The sequence below is a fragment of the Lontra canadensis genome, unplaced genomic scaffold, assembly GCF_010015895.1.
Source record: "Lontra canadensis isolate GAN:19392208 unplaced genomic scaffold, GSC_riverotter_1.0 scaffold73, whole genome shotgun sequence".
Lineage (NCBI taxonomy): Eukaryota > Metazoa > Chordata > Mammalia > Carnivora > Mustelidae > Lontra > Lontra canadensis.
Genome location: NW_022631067.1, coordinates 10,013,724 through 10,032,180, shown reverse-complemented (window position 1 = coordinate 10,032,180; position 18,457 = coordinate 10,013,724). Strand labels below are relative to the sequence as shown.

The window sequence follows — 18,457 nt, the reverse complement described above, 5'->3', positions numbered from 1 at the left end:
TGTGTTTCTGACCATCTCTTCTGATGATTTCCTATCAGCTAAGTAGCGCCAACGGTTGGAGCTTTATGTGACTGGGAATGATAATGACTACTTTTTGTAGCCGCGATGTTTTTTAACATTTCTTGCAAAATCTGATTATTTTTTAGGGATTTGACTCGTAATTATGTTCATGTGCAAGGAAAAATCTACTCCTAGTCATTTCACACATTTAGGCTGTCAACCCTGTCAGCCGCAGAATCACTGATTAGGGGGCCCCGTAGTTGCTGGGCTGCTTTCATTAAGATGGTCAAAGTAATCAGGCAGAAAGACACAATTGAGTAATTGGAGACCCGAAAATGTAATGCTCCTTGATTACTATTATGGCTGGAAAATGGAGCAAATCCCAAGGGGCTACCTGAGATGGCTCTGAAGCAGCCTGGTCTTTCATACAGAATCTGAAATACTGGCCTCAAATATATTATATAGGATATAAGATTTTCTTAACAATGTATTATTATTTATTTATTTATTTGACAGAAAGAGACACAGCGAGAGAGGGAACACTAGCAGGGGGAGTGGGAGAGGGAGAAGCAGACTCCCACTGAGCAGGGAGCCCGATGTGGGGCTCAATCCAGGACCCTGAGATCGTGACCTGAGCAGAAGGCAGGTGCGTAATGACTGAGCCGCCCAGGCGCTCCTAGAATATAATATTTGAAAAACGCTAAGTCCAGAGTGGGGTTGTTTTTGTATATGATTCAATTTGCACAATGGTATGGGCAAAATACTATTTTTACCTGGAGTTTAGATGTGAAAAAAATAAAAGCTCCAAGAATAATTTGGCCAGTGTCAAACAGCTGAAAAGTGCTGGAGGAGTGACAAGAAATCAGATCTCTAAGACAAGAAGTACACACTATCTGCAATGCCTTCCTACACATGCCACAGCCCCGATTCACAGCTTCACTATTTGAAAATTCTTGAAAATACCTAAAATATTTCTTTCTCTTTCTTTGGGGAGCTCATTTAGTAGCAGAAATCCAATCTGACCCAAGACTTATTTATTGTCCTTATTTCTCTTTCTTTGTCCAAAGGTGGATGTTTTGCTAAAGAAGCATTAGTGTGTTGATGACAGGGTGCTGACTTAAACAATTCTGATCAATAAGGGGGTGATACCACCCTTATAGTAGTTGGAATATTATGAACTCCAAAACCATCTGGCTCAAAGAGCTTTGGGGGAAGAGATATAAAATCAGTAACGTGAGATTAGCGGAGATGGTAAAAGATGAAGACTTGAAATTAAGACAAGACTGTGTACGTAAAGAAGAGAACCGAGGGTGGTTTTCTTTTTAGGATCCCCTGTTTCATAGACTAATGGCTGACCCTTAGTGGGCCTTCAAAACTGTGTGTTGAATTAACCTGGTCTCAGAGATGGACTGTGATAACGACAGTCTCAGTGTTTTTCTGAAAGTGGCATTCTGCAATTTTCATTTCCTCCATAAGGGGGCAGACTAAGAGGAGGTGGGCTTAGTGACATCACTGTCATCTCTGCCTGCATCACACCCCACCCCCTCCCCCGCACCCTCATCCCAGCAGGAGCAGGTGAACTTCTTGCTGAAGAATCTGGCTCCAGGCCAACTGCAACCCCTGTGGCCTGACCACAGGCACTGGGAAGGTGTGCCTGGCGGGCTCATGAGGGAGGCCTCCGGAAGGAGTTGGAGGTAAAAACTTGGTAGCCCTCCATTCCAGGCCGCCATGCTTTTATGCACGGCCATATTCCTAGCCCACGTGCTTCTAGTCCGAGGGTGCATCATCCAGGGGCCTCAACTGAGGCATCTTTCTCTATCCCTCCTGCCACATCTGTACTTTCCCACCTGACAGCTACCCTGTGCTGTTCAGTGCTGTTCAGTGAATGCTGGGAGCCAGTGCTTATTTTGGCCTGTTATTTGCACTGTGGCAGTAAGTGAACAAAGACTCACTGTGACTTTAGGTTTCGCTCGCTGTCCTATATCACCACCCAGACACAGGACAAGTCAACACCTATCTAAGACCAGTCTTTGTGACAGTGCTCTGGACTCTTGCTTCTGGAAACTTGCCACTGTCCTCTGTGGCTCACATGTCTTCAACCTCGCCCTCTACTGGCTCTCTCAACAGCATTTAAACACAATCACACTTTCATCCAACTTAAAATTTCCTTGGTCTTATGTCCTTCTCTCACATTGACCTTTCCCTCTCCTCTAAATTCTGGAACAAGAATGGCTCACCTCAGACCTTTTGCATATGCTGTCCCCAACCTGGGACACTGTGTTGTTCCTCCACTTGGCTACCTACAACTGTTCTTTAGTAACTGCCTCCTTCAAGAAACCTTCTTGGATTTTTCCAGTCCTGGTTACAGCCCTTACCTCTGGGTTCCCAGAACACCTGAGCTTGCTTTTATCATGCTTCATGTTTACTAACAGGGCACCCCTTCAACTGAGAATTTCTTGAAGATAAGGGATATAGTTGTGTTTCTGTCCGAAGATCACCAAAATTGCCTGGTTGTTTAGACGTACTCAACAAATGCTTGGTGATATATAACAAATTTAGCACAAGATTAAACAAACAAACACCCAGGCTTTATTATTCTACCAGTTTGAGTATAGACACCTTTATCCTCAAAGATTATTGAAAAAAAAATGCATTACATCCTGCTGTAACCCCAAGATCATCCTTCCCATATAATAGGCTTTACTAGTTCAGCTTATGATGAAAAAATATATATATTTTGTCTTGGTAGTTATATTATTTTCATGTTTCTAAATCCACATGGAGTTAAATTTCAGAATCCTTGATTAGAGCTATATTTTCTATGAGTTCTGTTTATGAATTGATTGATTTTTAACTTCCTTCTTAGCCTAAGTGAATTCTAATGATAATGCAGCAGCGTGAACTAGACAATCTTCTACAGACATTTGAAATCTGAAGAGTTTATGAATTTTATTACATTGAAAATCAAAACCCCCTTCTAGATTACACTTGTCATAAAAATATATGAATTATAAAACAGATTTTAAAATGGTAACTCTCAAGACACAAAAAACTATTTAAAAATTCTGTTCTATTTTCATCTATAGGTGCTAAGAACCCTAGTTTTCATCTTGACTAGTTTCAGCATCTCATTCTATCAGACTATTTTCAGAATTTAAAGAACTGATGTATAACTTGACAATGCTGAAAGGTGCTCAGACGCCTGCATCCTGCAGAAGAGACCATTTTAAATATCTAAACTAAATTATTCCAAGTTATCAAAACTAGGACTGTGTTTCTGAACCACTCTTAAAGGGAAATTATTTTGATGTTAACCATTATTGTAAAAACAGGAAGGAGGAATTAAATTGGCTGCATTTTTCATTCTTACCCTCGGAAACGTTGTAAACCTGTCCAGTTCTTCAACAAAGCAGAACATCTGCAGACTAATTGCTGACATTACGATCAGGAGGCTGGCAGTAAATACAACCAAACTCCCCAGCTTTTTTCCAGGACCGAATATCTTATACACAAAGTCTTCCAGTGCTGGAGAAATCTTAATAAGTCGAACTACCCGAAGAACCTGTTGTGTGAGAGAAAAACATACGTACTTGATTATTTTTTTACACTGAATCTTAAATAAGTTCACACCAAAATCTCATTTTTCACAGGACTTCGTAAAAATCATACTTTTCCATTTGAGCAGCTACAGACAAAAAACAACAATACCATAACTAAGATCTCAGTTGAGCTCTTAGAGCCTTAGAGCCAGAACTCGACAGATCCCAAATGAATGTAGGAAAACTGAGGCTTTTTGACATGCAATGGGAGAATTCAAAGTGCTATTAACTAATTCACGTTGTTGAAATTAAAGTGACTTTTTTCCCTAATGTTCAAATGTAGAAGAAAATGTTTAGCTCAATATTAGCTATATTGTCACATAGAATAAAGCTTCCTATGTATTACCATATGTAAGACATTTTTTAAAAAGTCTATTAACAAGGAGTCTTTACTTATGCCTGAGACTGATACCCTAATATCCATCCTATCCTTCCTTTAAATAACAGAACTTTCGGCATTTTAACCTAGCAAGTGGCTGGCCGGGACTTTAGACCACATTTTCCAACCCCACTTGTGAGCTGTGGCCAGGGGACTGGGTTCATATTGACGGAATATGAAAGGAAGTAATATTTGCAACTTTTGGCCCATTGAAGTAAATTGGCTTGCCTTGGTTACTCTTTATGCCTTCCTCAGCAGGGAAATAGAAACAAATGGAGTAGTCCATTTGGACCTGAAATAGAAGGCTTGTATGGAGACTGACAGATTCAATCCACCTCAACAGCTGGATTCCTGCATGACCAGGTGGAGCAGAGCCACTGACTTTCCCTGGACACCACCAGCTACTGGAGAGAAACAAACTTCTGTCTTATGTAAGACTTGTATTTTTGATCTTTGTTATATTTGCTTAGCTTGTCATCTAAACACACATATGCATGCTCAGGTGTTTTGTAAGTATATAAATGTAACCCCCTCATAGCTGCTTATTAATTAATTAGTTTGCTCACTCACTTTAACAAATATTGACTATTATGTGCCAGACATTGTGTCAGACAAATAAGGTACAATGTCTATAATTGCAAAGACAGTATAATACAAAGGCATAGCTTAATTTTTTTTTTTAGTTTTGTTTTTACAAAGCACAGCTCTTAAGGGCATATTTATAAGATTAAAAGTATAAATTAGTGTATAATCCAAAATTGAAGTGTAAAGCATGGAAAAACAGAATTTTTTCTTTAAGTCTAAGATGTCAACATAATTTTAATGTGCCTCTGAGAAGAAAAAGTGCTTTAATTAAACTGTGGCATACCACTGATTATAAGGCAAATCAAAGGCTTAGAGATAGGAAACAGGAAAAGGAAAACTGCGATCTGGGCATAGATAAAATATGGTCAGTACAAACAAAATAACATAAGGTTGTCTAAGACGGTTTAGTAAGAGCTGTAGGTGCCTGTGAAGTCTTCTTAGGAGAAGAAAAATGAATAGTCTATTTTCAATATAGTAAAGAACAGGAAGTACTTTAGACCTAGATTTTAATTTTTACACATATATGTGTTTGTAATCTTCCAACATTCCTATCTTCCTACAGTTTCTGATTTTCCTCTGTCAAATTATTCCTGCTCCACTCTTGGTCCATGAGGTCCAGAAGGGACTCCAAGATGCCCACAATCTGGGCCTGAAGGGAATATTTACAACAACCTGAGTCATCCTTGGAACTTTTGTTGGACCTGTAAGACATGGCATTTTTTATCCCCAATTGGCATTACTGTGGGCACCACGGAAGCCTTGAGCTTTGGGGAGCTGTCTTTGACACTATATGGGGAAAGCCTGCTTAATAATACTGACATAGAAGAAAGGTGAGTAAATACACAGAGTCCCTATGATACCATTTTAGCCTCTGCACAATGCTGTACCTGAAGCCACATTACTCCTCTAGGACTTGGATTAACAGGAAATATTGATGATGAATTTTATCATTCTTATTGTCTACAGAATACAAATGTAGCCACGTGGATAGGAAACTAAAGGACAAACATTTAAAGAAGTTGAAAAATGTATATTTCCTTGTTAATTTTAATTCCTTCACACAATACTGAAAAAACAGAAAATTTCTGTGAAAAATCATATTGTTCCAAGTAAGCATTGTGCTATATACATGGTTAAGCTACCAGTCTTCCTGTTAGAATTTACCTATGTTTCCAAATCAGAACATATGATACTCAGGCCATCTTTCCAAATAACAAGTGAATAGCTTTATCATAAGTGCTATTAAAATATTAACATTCACATAATATCCAGAATAATAATATGGAAAGATTTTACATTCTTACAGATTTGTTATTCTCAGACATAAATGATTCAGTATCTAATTGTTAACAGCTGAGTCCAGGCAAGTTTACAGGAACAATTTAACTGGCTTTATAGCTCAGCTTTTAATACGGCTTGTATTAAAATCATATTTAAAAGATTGTCAAAGTAATTTTGAGTCCTATCCCAAATCCTAATAAAACAGCCTCTGCACATCTGTGCAACTTTGATAAATTAATATTTCATTAGCTGGAAGCAGAACTTAACACGACTCCTACATGGCAGATTTGATCAGCAGTTTCAAAGGTGTAAGCCGCATCCCTGGAAAGGCAAAATCCTTATCAATGACTCTAGTTATGCCTTTTCATTTATTTGGGGATAAATGTGCTTTTCACTGTGTTTATCCAATAAAGCCTTTAGATTTTGCATTCCTACTGATATGGAATAAAGTGAGCCATACTCTGAAAGACAAGCACCATAGAACATTTTGTGGTTACTTCCAAAGCCCATTTTCCTGGTCATATTTCTAAGTCTGTATTTTTAAGATCTCTGTTAATTACAAGTGAGATACTTTAGAAATTGCATGGCTAGGAATTTAGACTATAAAATTAAACTTCTTAGCAATGAGTTTCTGCCACTTGCTAGTTATGTGGTCTTGGGCAAGTCTGGGATCTCAGTTTCGTGTATGCTCTCTGTCTCACAGGACAGTGGTGAGTAACAAACAGCACAAGGCACTCAGCACGGTGCCTGGCACATAGTAAATGCACAATAAATACTCACCAAGGTCATCAGGATTACCTGGGTATGTCAGAACCATAGCATTTTGTGAAACTATTTCTTCTTACTGGACAATAGCGTGCTATGCTCATTTCAGTCCAACCACACTGGCCTTTATGCTCTTCTTTAAACACATGTTTGATGAAAATCACTTAACCATTAACATAAATTAAATTATTTTAGATTATAATCCAGGATCAAAGACAACACTGAAGTTGCAAACTTCATTGACAGAATATTATTCAACTATGTCTCTATCTATATAAAATGATTAGAACCATGCATACTAATTTTAGATATTTTGTCGAAAATAGACAAGTAGGAAAAAACTAGAGATAATGAATTATGTCTCTAAGTAATCATAAATTCATGATAGTCATTACTATATGGTTAAATATGCATGTGACTTTCTAAGCTATTCCTCAAATGTTTACCATTTTAAAAGTTCCCATTTTTTCTCACAATTTCAAAATAAATATATTTGCATTAAAATTTTAATGTGTTTCTAACTTTTCACTAAAAAGTTATCTGTGAGAAACTAGAGGAATTTTAATGCCCCTAATGTGTATGTATCCTTGTTGAAATAGGGATCCGGAGGGAGAAAACTGTGAGAGACTCTTAATCTCACAAAACAAAGGGAGCGGAGCGTTACTAGGGGTGGGAGGGAGAGGGTGGTTGGGTTATGGACATTGGGGAAGGCATGTGCTATGGTGAGTGCTGTTAAGTGTATAAACCTGGTGATTCACAGACCTGTACCCCTAGGGCTAATAATACATTATATGTTAATAAAAAATAAAAATAAATAAAAAAATAGGTACCATATTTTTCTTAATTTGGCTGACTTAATAGGTTTATAAAAGATACCTTGTTGTTTTGATTATCAGGCATATTTCCTATAGTCATCTACACTAATTATCAAATGCAGGTACTAAATGCTCCTGTTGATTTTGTAAATCTAGACAGCATCACCCAAAAGCATATAATGGCATAATTGGGAAGTACATTTCATATTGAGGGCTTTAAAAGCGCATATATCTCTTGCCCTGGTCCCTTCACTTATGATAACCAAGCCTAAGGATATAACCCGACGAATGACAAGGGATTTATCTCCAAAGATGCTGATATACTGAAGGCTTGACCCACGATATCCTCTGTGATTTCAGTATGTTTGGCAGTGATTACTAGAGGCCCAGCTTTTCACCCATGTTTGTAGGATATTTGTTACCATTTTTGTGAATTACGTTTTCATGTCCTTTCCTGAGGTACCAGAAGTATAGAGAGTTTGTAATTTGGCAGCTGAAATTAAAATTTCTCTGAAAATAACAGCTTTGGAATTGCCAATAAATAAAATTAGTGACGTTGGAATGCACTTTTTTTCATCTAAGGAGAAAATTTCATCTAAAATATCTCCCTTTATTATTGTGCATTTTTAGAAGTTTGAAATACAATGATAATTTATGAATGCACTATTTTTGGTATTGAAGAGGTCACTGGGTTTACCTCAAGTTTGTGTTTATTATATAATAATTATATATAACCATTTAATACAATTCTATATAGTTGTTATAATGTGATTGGTATTTTCTCTGGAAAGAAAAAAATTCTACAGACAAGCAGAAATTCCTCATATTACCTGAAAGTATGTGAACTGAGAATGATAAAGATCTGGATATACATGGAGAGTAGTTCCAATTACGAGTAGTAGTTCAAATTTGTGGAGAGATGAGCTAATATATCCAGTAAATCCCAAACACCATATCTTCAGAAGTGCTTCTAAATCAAAAAGTACTGTAAAAGCCACCTGGAGGAACAAAGAGACAGTGAAATTGGAACCTAAAATTATAATTTATTTCAAAATATTTCATACATGTGCTAGTATTTGAATTTCAGCAGCTATTACATAAAATGAAAAGCCCACAAGGATCTAGAGTGACGTGTTAAAAAAAATGGTTTTGAAAAACACCAACAGACCGTAGCAGACCAAATACAACTTGAGCAATCCATGAAATGTGTTAACTTGTTAAATGTTTGTGTTATTTTTTTATTACCCACTATTTGATATTTATTTAAAAGCTATTTAATTAAATATTGTGTATGCAGAAAGGCTGCATTTTTCCATAACTTATATTTTCTAAAGATAGTTTCTATAATGCACATGGTATGTTGTAAAATGATTTACATATTACCAAGCATCCGTAATATATATATATTTATTTATATATTTATATTTATATTTATATTATAGATTTATATTTATTATATATATTATTATATTATATATTTATTAATATATATATAAAATATATTATATATTTATATTTATATTATATATATTTATTTATATATAAATATATATATGATTTATGTCTGCATTATTAAGAAAATTAATAATGAATATTAATATATTAATAAATGGGTACTACAACCTTTTAATATATCGCATTAATTCTATGAACTTGCTATTACAAGCATCAATGTTATAAAATACACTTATAAACACAGCATGTTATTTTTCCTTTACTTGTCCTATGGGTAAGAATACTAATTTTATAAAGAAGTTTGCAACTGGAATTAAAGTGTGTAATGTAAAATTAACTTCTAATTAAAGAGCACAAAAATGAGTGTTAGAATTAGTCAAACATATCCCTCTGAGAAGATACCAGATAATTTAATGGAAAATAGGAACAGAGGAGTGCTTCCCTCTTTTTTTCTAGGCCAACATAGACTAGCAGAAGGGATTTTTTTCCCCACTCATATTACATAATAAAGTCCATATTTAAAGTCCTATTTTTTTCCCCACTCATATTACATAATAAAGTCCATTTCTACAGGTAACATTCTACTCAATGGTGAAAAACTGAGAACTTTTCTTCTAAGATGAGTAACAAGACAGTGATGTCCATTTTCTTTTACTCAACATAGTACTGGAAGTCTGAGCCACAGCAATCAGGCAAGCAAAAGAAATCAAAAGCATACAGACTGGTAAGGACTAAGTAATAAGAACTAGAACAAACAATCTTAAAGTTTATATGGAACCACAAAAGACCCTGAATAGTCAAAGCAATCTTGAAAAAGTGGAAGAAAATGGGAGGTATCACAACCCCAGATTTCAAGATATTCTATAAAGCTGTAGTAATCAAAACAGTATGATATTGGCACAAAAACAAACACATAGATCAATAGAGAGCCCAGAAATAAACCCATGATTATATAGTTAATAAATCTATGACAAAAGATTAAATATGCAATGTAAAAAGATAGTCTCTTTTCAACAACCCCACTGGTGTTGGGAAAATCGGACAGTTCCCACATTAGGTGCAGTATTTACAATTTTTATATCTTCTTGTTGAATTGTTCCTTTTATGATTATATTGTGTCCTTCTTTGTCTCTTGTTAGTTTTTGTTTTAAAGTCTATTTTGTCCAATATAAGGATTGCTATCCCAGCTTCCTTTTCACCGCCATTTGCATGATAAATGCTTTTCTATCCCTTTACTTTTGATGTATCTGAATTGAGTCTCTTATAGGCAGCATATAAATGGGTCTTGCTTTTTTATCTATTCCGTCATGCTATGTCTTTTGATTGGAGCATTTAGTCCATTTACTTTCAAAGTAATTATTGATAGAAATGTATTTATTGCCATTTTGTTACTTGTTTTATGGTTGTTTTTGTAGTTCTTCTCTGTTCCTTTCTTGTTCTCTTCTCTCAGAGTTTGCTGGCATTTTTAAATGATATATTTGGAGTCCTCTTTATTTTTTGCATATCTATTACTGGCTTTTAATTTTTGGTTACCAATCGGTTTGCATCTAACATCTTAGGAATATATTACATTGATGGTTCATTAAGGTTGAACCCATTCTTTTTTTTTTTAATTTAAATTCAATTAACCAGCATATAGTACACCATTTTGATGCAGTGTTCAATGATACCTTAGTTGTGTATAACACTCAGTGCTCATCAAATCACATGCCCTCCTTAACACCCATCACCCAGTTACTCCATCCCCCCACTCCCATCCTTTCTGTAACCCTCAGTTTGTTTCCTGGAGTCAATAATCTCTCATGCTTTTTCTCCCTCTCTGATTTCTTCCCGTTCAGTTTTCCCTCCCTTCCTCTTGAACACATTCTTTACTCCTCTCCCCTCCATATTTTTAGGTATATGTGTCAAATTTTACATCCTTTTATTTTATGAATCTCTTGACCAATTTTTATAGATACTTAAATTTACTGCTTTTGTGTTTATTGCTCCTCTTGCTCTTACTTATGGTCTTATTTTCCACTCAAAGCGTCCCTTTTAACACTTCTGGTAGAGCTGGTTTAATGGTCATGAATTCCTTTAGCTTTTGTTTGTCTCAGAAACTGTTTATCTCTCCTTCTATTCTGAATGATAGCCTTATTGGATAGAGTATTCTTGGCTGCAAGTTTTTTCTTTCAGCACTTTAAAAATATTATGACACTTTCTTCTGGCCTGAAAAATTTCTGCCGAAAAATCATCTGATAACCTTATAGAGTTTCCCCTTGATGTAACAGATTTCTTTTCTCTTGCTGATTTTAAAATTCTCTTTCACTACTTATTGCCATTTTAATTACTATGTACCTTGTTGTGGATATCCTTGGTTGATTTTGTTGAGGGTTCTCTGTGACTCCCAAATCTGGATTTCTGTTTCTTTTTCCAAATTTGAGAAGTTTTCAGCTATTTTTTCTTCAAATAAATTTTCTGCCCCCATTTCTCTTTCTTCTACTGGATCCCTCTAATGTAAATACTATTATAATTAACGGTGTCACTGAATTCCCTTTTTTCATTTTTTAAAAAATTTTACAAGATTTTATTTATTTATTTGACAGAGAGAGATCACAAGTAGGCAGAGGCAGGCAGAGGGGGAGGGGGAGGTAGGCTCCCTGCTGAGCAGAGAGCCCGATGTAGGGCTCAATCCCAGGACCCTGAGTTCATGACCTGAGCCAAAGGCACAGAGGCTTCACCCACTGAGTCACCCAGGTGCCCCATTTTCATTTTTTATTATTATTTTTTCTCTCTCTCTTGTTCAGCTTTACATTACCCTCTTTTTCAAATTGCTGATTCATTCTTCTGCTTCTTCTAGTCTATTTTTTCTATTTGGTTTATTTTAAATTTTAGTTATTGAGTTCTTCATTTCTGATTGGCTCTTTGTTACATTTTCTTTCTCTTTATTAAGGGCCTCAGTGACATTCTCCACTCTTTTCTCAAGTCCAGTAAGTATCTATATGACCATTACTTTAAATTCTCTAGTAGGGATATTACTTATCTTCATTTCATTTAATTCTTTTGCTGTAATTTTGTCCTGTTCTTTCATTTGGGACATATTCCTCTGTATACTCATTTTGTCTAACTCTCTGTATCTGCTTCCGTTTTAGGAAAGTTAGCTACATCTCCTGCTCTTAAAAGTAGTGACCTCATAAAGAAGAGTTTCTGTAGTGCCCTGCAGTGCAATGTTCCTGCTCACCAGAACTTGGTGCTTCAAGTCTGTCTCTTATGTATGTTGTGTGTGCCCTAGTGTTATGGCTGAGCTTCTTTTGCTCTCAGTCCAGTTGTTTGCAATCATTCTCTTTGCCTATTTTGGGCAGGGTTTAGTCCCTATGTTGTCAATATGCTAGTCTGGGGCTACCTAAGGCTTGAGTTGAGTCAGACTAGGTATTTTCCAGAGATGCAGTAGCACCAAACTGTAGGGTAGTTACCCTGTGTTGTCCCCTGAGAACCTTTCATTGGTGGTTGGGGCTAGTAGTCAGACAAGATGTCTGTCCCCAACCCACTACTGGTGTCATAGTTGGACTGATGTGTGTGTTCTTCCCCTCTCCCGTGTGGTAGGAGTCTCTTTGGGGTGATGCTGACCCCTGTTGGGGCTGCTTGCATACTGCCAGGCTTGTAGGACTGATTGATGGGCTTTGGTCAAGTGTGTACTGAAAGGGCAGGTCTGCAGGAGAATGCTTGGGTGGGACATACTGTTAGCAAATTAGGTGGATAGTGTTGTTCCCATGTTGGTTCCCACAGGTATGTAAGTGTCTAGGCTGGGGGTGGGGGAGGGAAATTGCACCTGCCATCTCTTTTGTTCTTGAAGTCCCCCAAGGACCCCTGCCCCTCTAGCACATGCTCTAAGATTTATACACAAATCTCCCTCCCATAAATCCCACGTGCTTTTCAAACTGCTGTATCTCCCTCCTGCCCATGGATAGTCCCGCAGGTTAATTTAGCTCTCAGCCGTATCTCCAAGGCTCTTCTTGCCCTCTTCAATGTGGTATCTTCTCTCCATATAGTTGTGAAGAGTCTGTTCTGCCAGTCCTCAGGTTGTTTTCTGGATTATTTACACTGATGTGGCTGTTACCTAGTTGTGTCTTTGAGACGTGGCGAATTTAGGGTCCTCCTACTCTGCCATCTTACCCAGAAGTCTTCAATGTTTATTTGGTTCAACATTTTCCTTACTGATTTATCAAAGGGTTGGATTTCTTTGATTAGGAATCATCAGGAAAAATGGTTAAACAGTTTTCCACTTCTAAAACAAGATTGCACTAACTATCCTTACACAATATCAGTATTTTATTGGGCTTTTGTATCTACATATACATTCTCAAAGCTGGCATTCCTGGGGCAAAGGACAGGTTTGCATGTTTAAAATTGTAGAAAATATTAAGGGATTACTTTCAAAATGTTATAAGTCTTTTGCCTTCTAGCAAGGTAGGAAAGGGTTTCTTATCCTAAATCTATACTATCACCAGATGTAATGGAACTTAATCAAGCTTACTTATCTGTTCATATGTGTATTGATCATTTAGATTTTTCTTTTTAAAACAATTTTCCTGTTCATAACCATGCCAATTTTCTATGGTGGTGTTTTGTCTTTCTTATCAGTTTTCAGAGTTGCTGATATTAAGGACATTAATCTTTGTCTGCTATATGAACTGCAAATATTTTTTCCCTAGTCAATAGTTTGATTTTTAACTTTGGTGGCAGTAGCTCTACTACAACCACTTTAAATTTTATTTGGTTACATATTTCTACCTTTATCTTTTAAAACTTTTTCTTTACCTCAAAACAAAATAGGACTTTAGGAGGACTATTATTGAGTCTTCTTATCCAAAAAACACAGTTTTTCTATTTATTTGAATGATGTTCTTTAATAAAAATTTCCCCCATAAAGATGTTGTTTGCTTGTGAAATTTATTTCTATGACTTTAATAGTCTGATAACTAACGTAAATGCATTTTTTACCCTTTTTATTTCTATTTATTTATTTATTTACCATTTCCACCTAGTTAGTTCCAGTGGAGTAAAAAGGCTATTGATTTTTTTATAATGATTTTCTATACCCACCTTACTACATTCTTCTAATATTTTAAATAATACCTCCTGGGTTTTATAGAAATATGTAAATTTCACCTGCAAATGAAGATAAGATTTTTTCAAGACTTCTTTAGGAGTTAATTGTATTAATTCACTAGCTATAATGCTATATCTATTTTATAATACACTAATGAATTGGCAGTAAGAGAGATCCCTAATTTGCTCCTATTTTCAAAGAAAATTTTCCAGCATTCATGTAAAATGGTTGCAATGGGTTTTGGTAATTAATTGCCACCATGTTTAAGGGCTTTCCTTCTGCTCTGCTTACAGGATTTTAGCTTTTAATTTACTGAGGCAAAGAAATATATTACAAGAGTCTTTGATGTTGACCATTTATATATTCCTGGAATAAATCTTAGATGGTAATGCTAGCCTGCTGGATTTTATTGAATAACATGTTACTTATAATACTTGTAGCTATTGTCATATATGAAACTGGTCCATAATTTTACCTGTACTATCATCATCAAGGTTTTCGTTAAGCTTACGCTAGCTTTCTCAAACTTACTGTGGAGTTTTCCATCTTTTGCATGATCTGTAATTTCTCAAATAAAATAAGAATTATTTCATCTTTGAAAGTAGGTACAATCTATGGGAACTCCAACCCCATGTGTAGGCATGTTTGTGTTGACACATTTTCAGTAAAGCTTACTCTTTTTCTAACTATCTGCAGTCAAGGTTTCCTTATCATATCCTCCCGAGGGTGGACTTGTTCCTTCTTTCACTGAAATACAGACCTCAGGTTCCCATGTTATGTGGGGGTCTCTATTCTGGCACCTCACCTTCACAGACTCTTCTATCCTGGTTATAGCTCTTAAAATCTCAAGTTTTAGATGACAAAGATATGCAAATGCCCTCAGAGTAGCCATTGGTGTTAGTGCCCATCTCATGTTCTGCACTTACATCACACTTAATTTTTGGCCTTGAGAATATTCCTAAATTTTTTTCATGTCCTGCTAAGCATTTAAAATACAATAATATTTTAGTTGTAACTTTTAGTTGTTTCATTGAAAGATGATTTTCAGCCACCTTTTGGGGCCACCTTGTATGTGTTTCCTATAATCAATACACTATTTGAGTTTGCGTTTAAGCATAATCCGATTTTCTAGGTATTTTGAGAGGAAAATTCAATCTGTACATATTTAATGTGCCAAAATTAGCCTTGGTCTTCTTTCCAATTTTTTGTATGTCATTGCTATAAATTTTCTTGTCGTTTCTGACATGGTGAAACTGTTGCTAATTTCTTCCCCCTTTGTTAATTTGGACATTCTACTTTCCTTTTCTAATCCTCCAGTTCAATTCGCAACAGTCATAAATCAATCTATCCTTTTTTATTATTGCATCAAAATTGAATAATTGTAAGCTCCTCTCCCACACAAATTTGCTTGCTCACGCATCCCTTACACCCCCGCCATCTACATAGCATGCTTCTATCACCCCATGTTTCATGGGTATCATGCCCCTTCCTAAATCCTGCTTTTTTGGAGATTGTTTACACACATTTACTTCTAGTTTCTTGAACCATAACTACTTTTTCCCGAAGGATTCTTGTGTGACATTTTTATTGTCATCTTTTACTTGGATTGGACACCTACCTCTCTTCTTTCCTTGTCAGCCTCTCTGGTCTACATCTGCTTTTCCTTTGCTACTTCTCCAATACACTTATGATTAGCATACTTTAGAATAGTTTGCTCATATAAATATCACAAGTTGTACACTCTTTTAAACTTTCCTTTTCAAAATTTATTTTTTCTTCCAATTTTTTATTTGAATTCTAGTTATTTAACATATAGTGTAATATTGGTTTCAGGAGTAGAAGTTAGTGGTTCATCACTTACATGTAACAGCCAGTGCTTATTATATCAATACCTTAATTGATACCTTAATTAATACTTTAATACCCATCAACCACCAAAATGCATTTTTACCATGGACATGACTACTGTTGCTGCATAGATTCTTTGCTCTCAATAGTCTGTACATATATTAACTCACTGCCTTCTACCTTCCAACATTGTAGATGAGTCGTATCTGATGCACAGTACATTTATTTTGCTTTTGCTGATTTTTTAAGCCTGCTGAGGGGCTTAAACATTTTTCCTTATGCTTGCAACCAAGGAAGGTCACCAGGATATGCCTAGGATTTTTTTTTTTTTTTTCATTTAGTCTCCCTGAGATTTAGTGACTCCTTTCAATCTACTGATTTATGCTTTTCCTCAATTTAGGAACATTTTCCTCTCATTATTAATTTTCTTCTATCCATTCTCTTTTTCCTCCAGGAGTTTGTATTGGTCACATCAGAGTGGTTAGTCTCGTCTGCTTTTTCCTTCATGATTTCTGCCATTTCTTTGAGGTCTCCCACCACTTGATCTTCTGTATTAATAATTCTTTCTCAACATCAACCACGCCCTTTTTCAGCTCTTTTTTTTTTTTTAAAGTTTAGCTAAAGTTTCAGAAAGTTTGTTTTGTGTCTCAATTGCCTATGCTTGAGGCATTAAAAAATAAAACAAAACAAAACAAACCCTGCTATCTTCCATCAATTATACTTGTTTGGGAAACTCCTATACTTGTTCATCTTGGTTTTCTGAGTTTCATCCTTAGTTTCTGGGTCCCTTTGTATGAGAATAATTTTTATTTGCATGTTCATGACTGCATTTTTTTCTTTCTTTCTTTCTTTTTTTTTCTTTTCTTTTTTTTTTTTTTTTTGTCTTTTAGGATCTATTGAGCAGTGACAAATGAGAACTTGTAGGGGGGATTGTGATTTTTATGGTAAGTGACTTAAAAACCCATGGTCCTCTGCTGGACAGCAAGGAGGGAGCTGCCCTTTGTCAAGGCTCATCCTAGGCTGGTGGAATCCATTTCCAACTGCCTCTACCTGGAAACAATTAAGCTTCTAGCGAGGCTCCTTTCCTGGGTCATCAACATCAGTGGGATTTTTTGGATCTCTCTGGACCACAAGCAACCACGAGGCAGATGTAACTCCTGTGCAGGATCAGCCCCAGACAGCCAGAGGATCCAAATCTCTGCCATAAGTTTTTTGTTTGTTTTGTTTTGTTTTAAAATCTTTATGTTTTATTTATTTATTTATTAACATATAATCCATAAGCTTTAACAAAGAGGCGAGTTTTCTCCAGCTCTGGTTTCTTAGTCTGGGTCTTGTAACAATATGAAGACCATTAGGGGAATCACTGGAGAAACTGAAACAAGAGGGGTCTGTCCTGATGGTCCAACCTGCAGCTGGACCTGGCTATTGTATTAGCGGAGGGAACGATGACAGGCACCCACACATCTATCTCTAGGCTTCTCCTGTATTTTCAGACTTTCTTTCCAAAGGAAAGAATGAAATCCATATCAAAGTGTCTTTTTTTTTTTTTTAAGTTGGGAACTACTGATAAATACCTGAAATATATCTAAATAGATTGTCAAATTATATATAAATACAACTAATCACTTTACTAACTTTGCATTTGCTATCAAAAGACAGATGGAATGGTCTCTTTAAAGGATCATAATTCATGATTAAATATGCAGCTGGATCCATTTGCATTATTATTTGTTCAGTGGGAAAAATCTATGTGCTTTTCAAACCCACCAAGAGCCACTAAAAATGCACTTAGCAAACTGTTATGTGATTATGTGTAAATACCATATTCCCACTCATTTTCCTACTGGAGTTCCTGATTCTAGTACTCGTGGGATCCAATCCCTCATTTTAACATAATTTTTTAATTATTATAAGCTAACACTCCAGTTCTCTGAGAAACAGTAATCCCAAGGTGATAAAATTTTATGAAAAATGTTATACATGAAAATATATGTAACTTGGTTATAACTAGGGATTACTCTGGTGTAGGGAAGAACTATGTCAGGAATTAAAGGAGTGATTTAGGAAAATCAAATTAGCTTACATGTTCATGAAGTATTCTAATGTAGGCCAGAAGGTTTAGTGCTGCATTTCAATTCAGAGGAATATCACAGTTCAGAAGCACTGGAGTGGAACAGTGAGGGGGAAGCTGTAGCAACCCTTCTCAGTGGATGGCTCCAGCCATGTCAGGGAACTGAGCCTTGACAATAGCTGAACAGGGAGGAACTTGCCAGGGTCATGCTGTTGGCCATACAAAAGGGAGAAGGCCTGAGGGCTGCTTGCAGAACCTACACACCTGAAGAAGTGCTCATAAGAATCAACTAGAAATGTGTCCATTTTCAGGCTTCTTCCAAATCCCAGGCAGTCAATAGTGCAACCCCACGGGAGGGTGGATTCTCACTCATCACTACTGGTCTGGGAGGGCACATGCCATTGCTGTACCCCTTCCCTCTGCAGCTCCCACACGGACAGGGTCCATGGGACCTTTCCTCTGTCTCCGATCCCTGCAGCACATGATACGGTGTGTGAGTGCTTACAAGTTGAAACTCATCTTTTCAAGAGTGAAGTTAAGTGATAAACTTCCCATAAATATTGTCACATT

At 36.2% G+C, this 18,457-nt stretch overlaps 1 protein-coding gene across 4 annotated transcripts in view; it reads right to left on the bottom strand.

Moving 5' to 3' along the window:
* Positions 1–18,457, bottom strand: part of NALCN (sodium leak channel, non-selective) — a 303,765-nt gene that overhangs the window by 148,824 nt on the left and 136,484 nt on the right. For all 4 annotated transcript variants that reach the window (XM_032881092.1, XM_032881089.1, XM_032881090.1 and 1 more), the window contains 2 exons: positions 8,255–8,422; positions 3,371–3,562 (listed from right to left, as the gene is read on the bottom strand). In XM_032881092.1, coding sequence (XP_032736983.1) covers positions 3,371–3,562; positions 8,255–8,422 — 360 coding nt within the window. The remainder of the gene's footprint in view (positions 1–3,370; positions 3,563–8,254; positions 8,423–18,457) is intronic.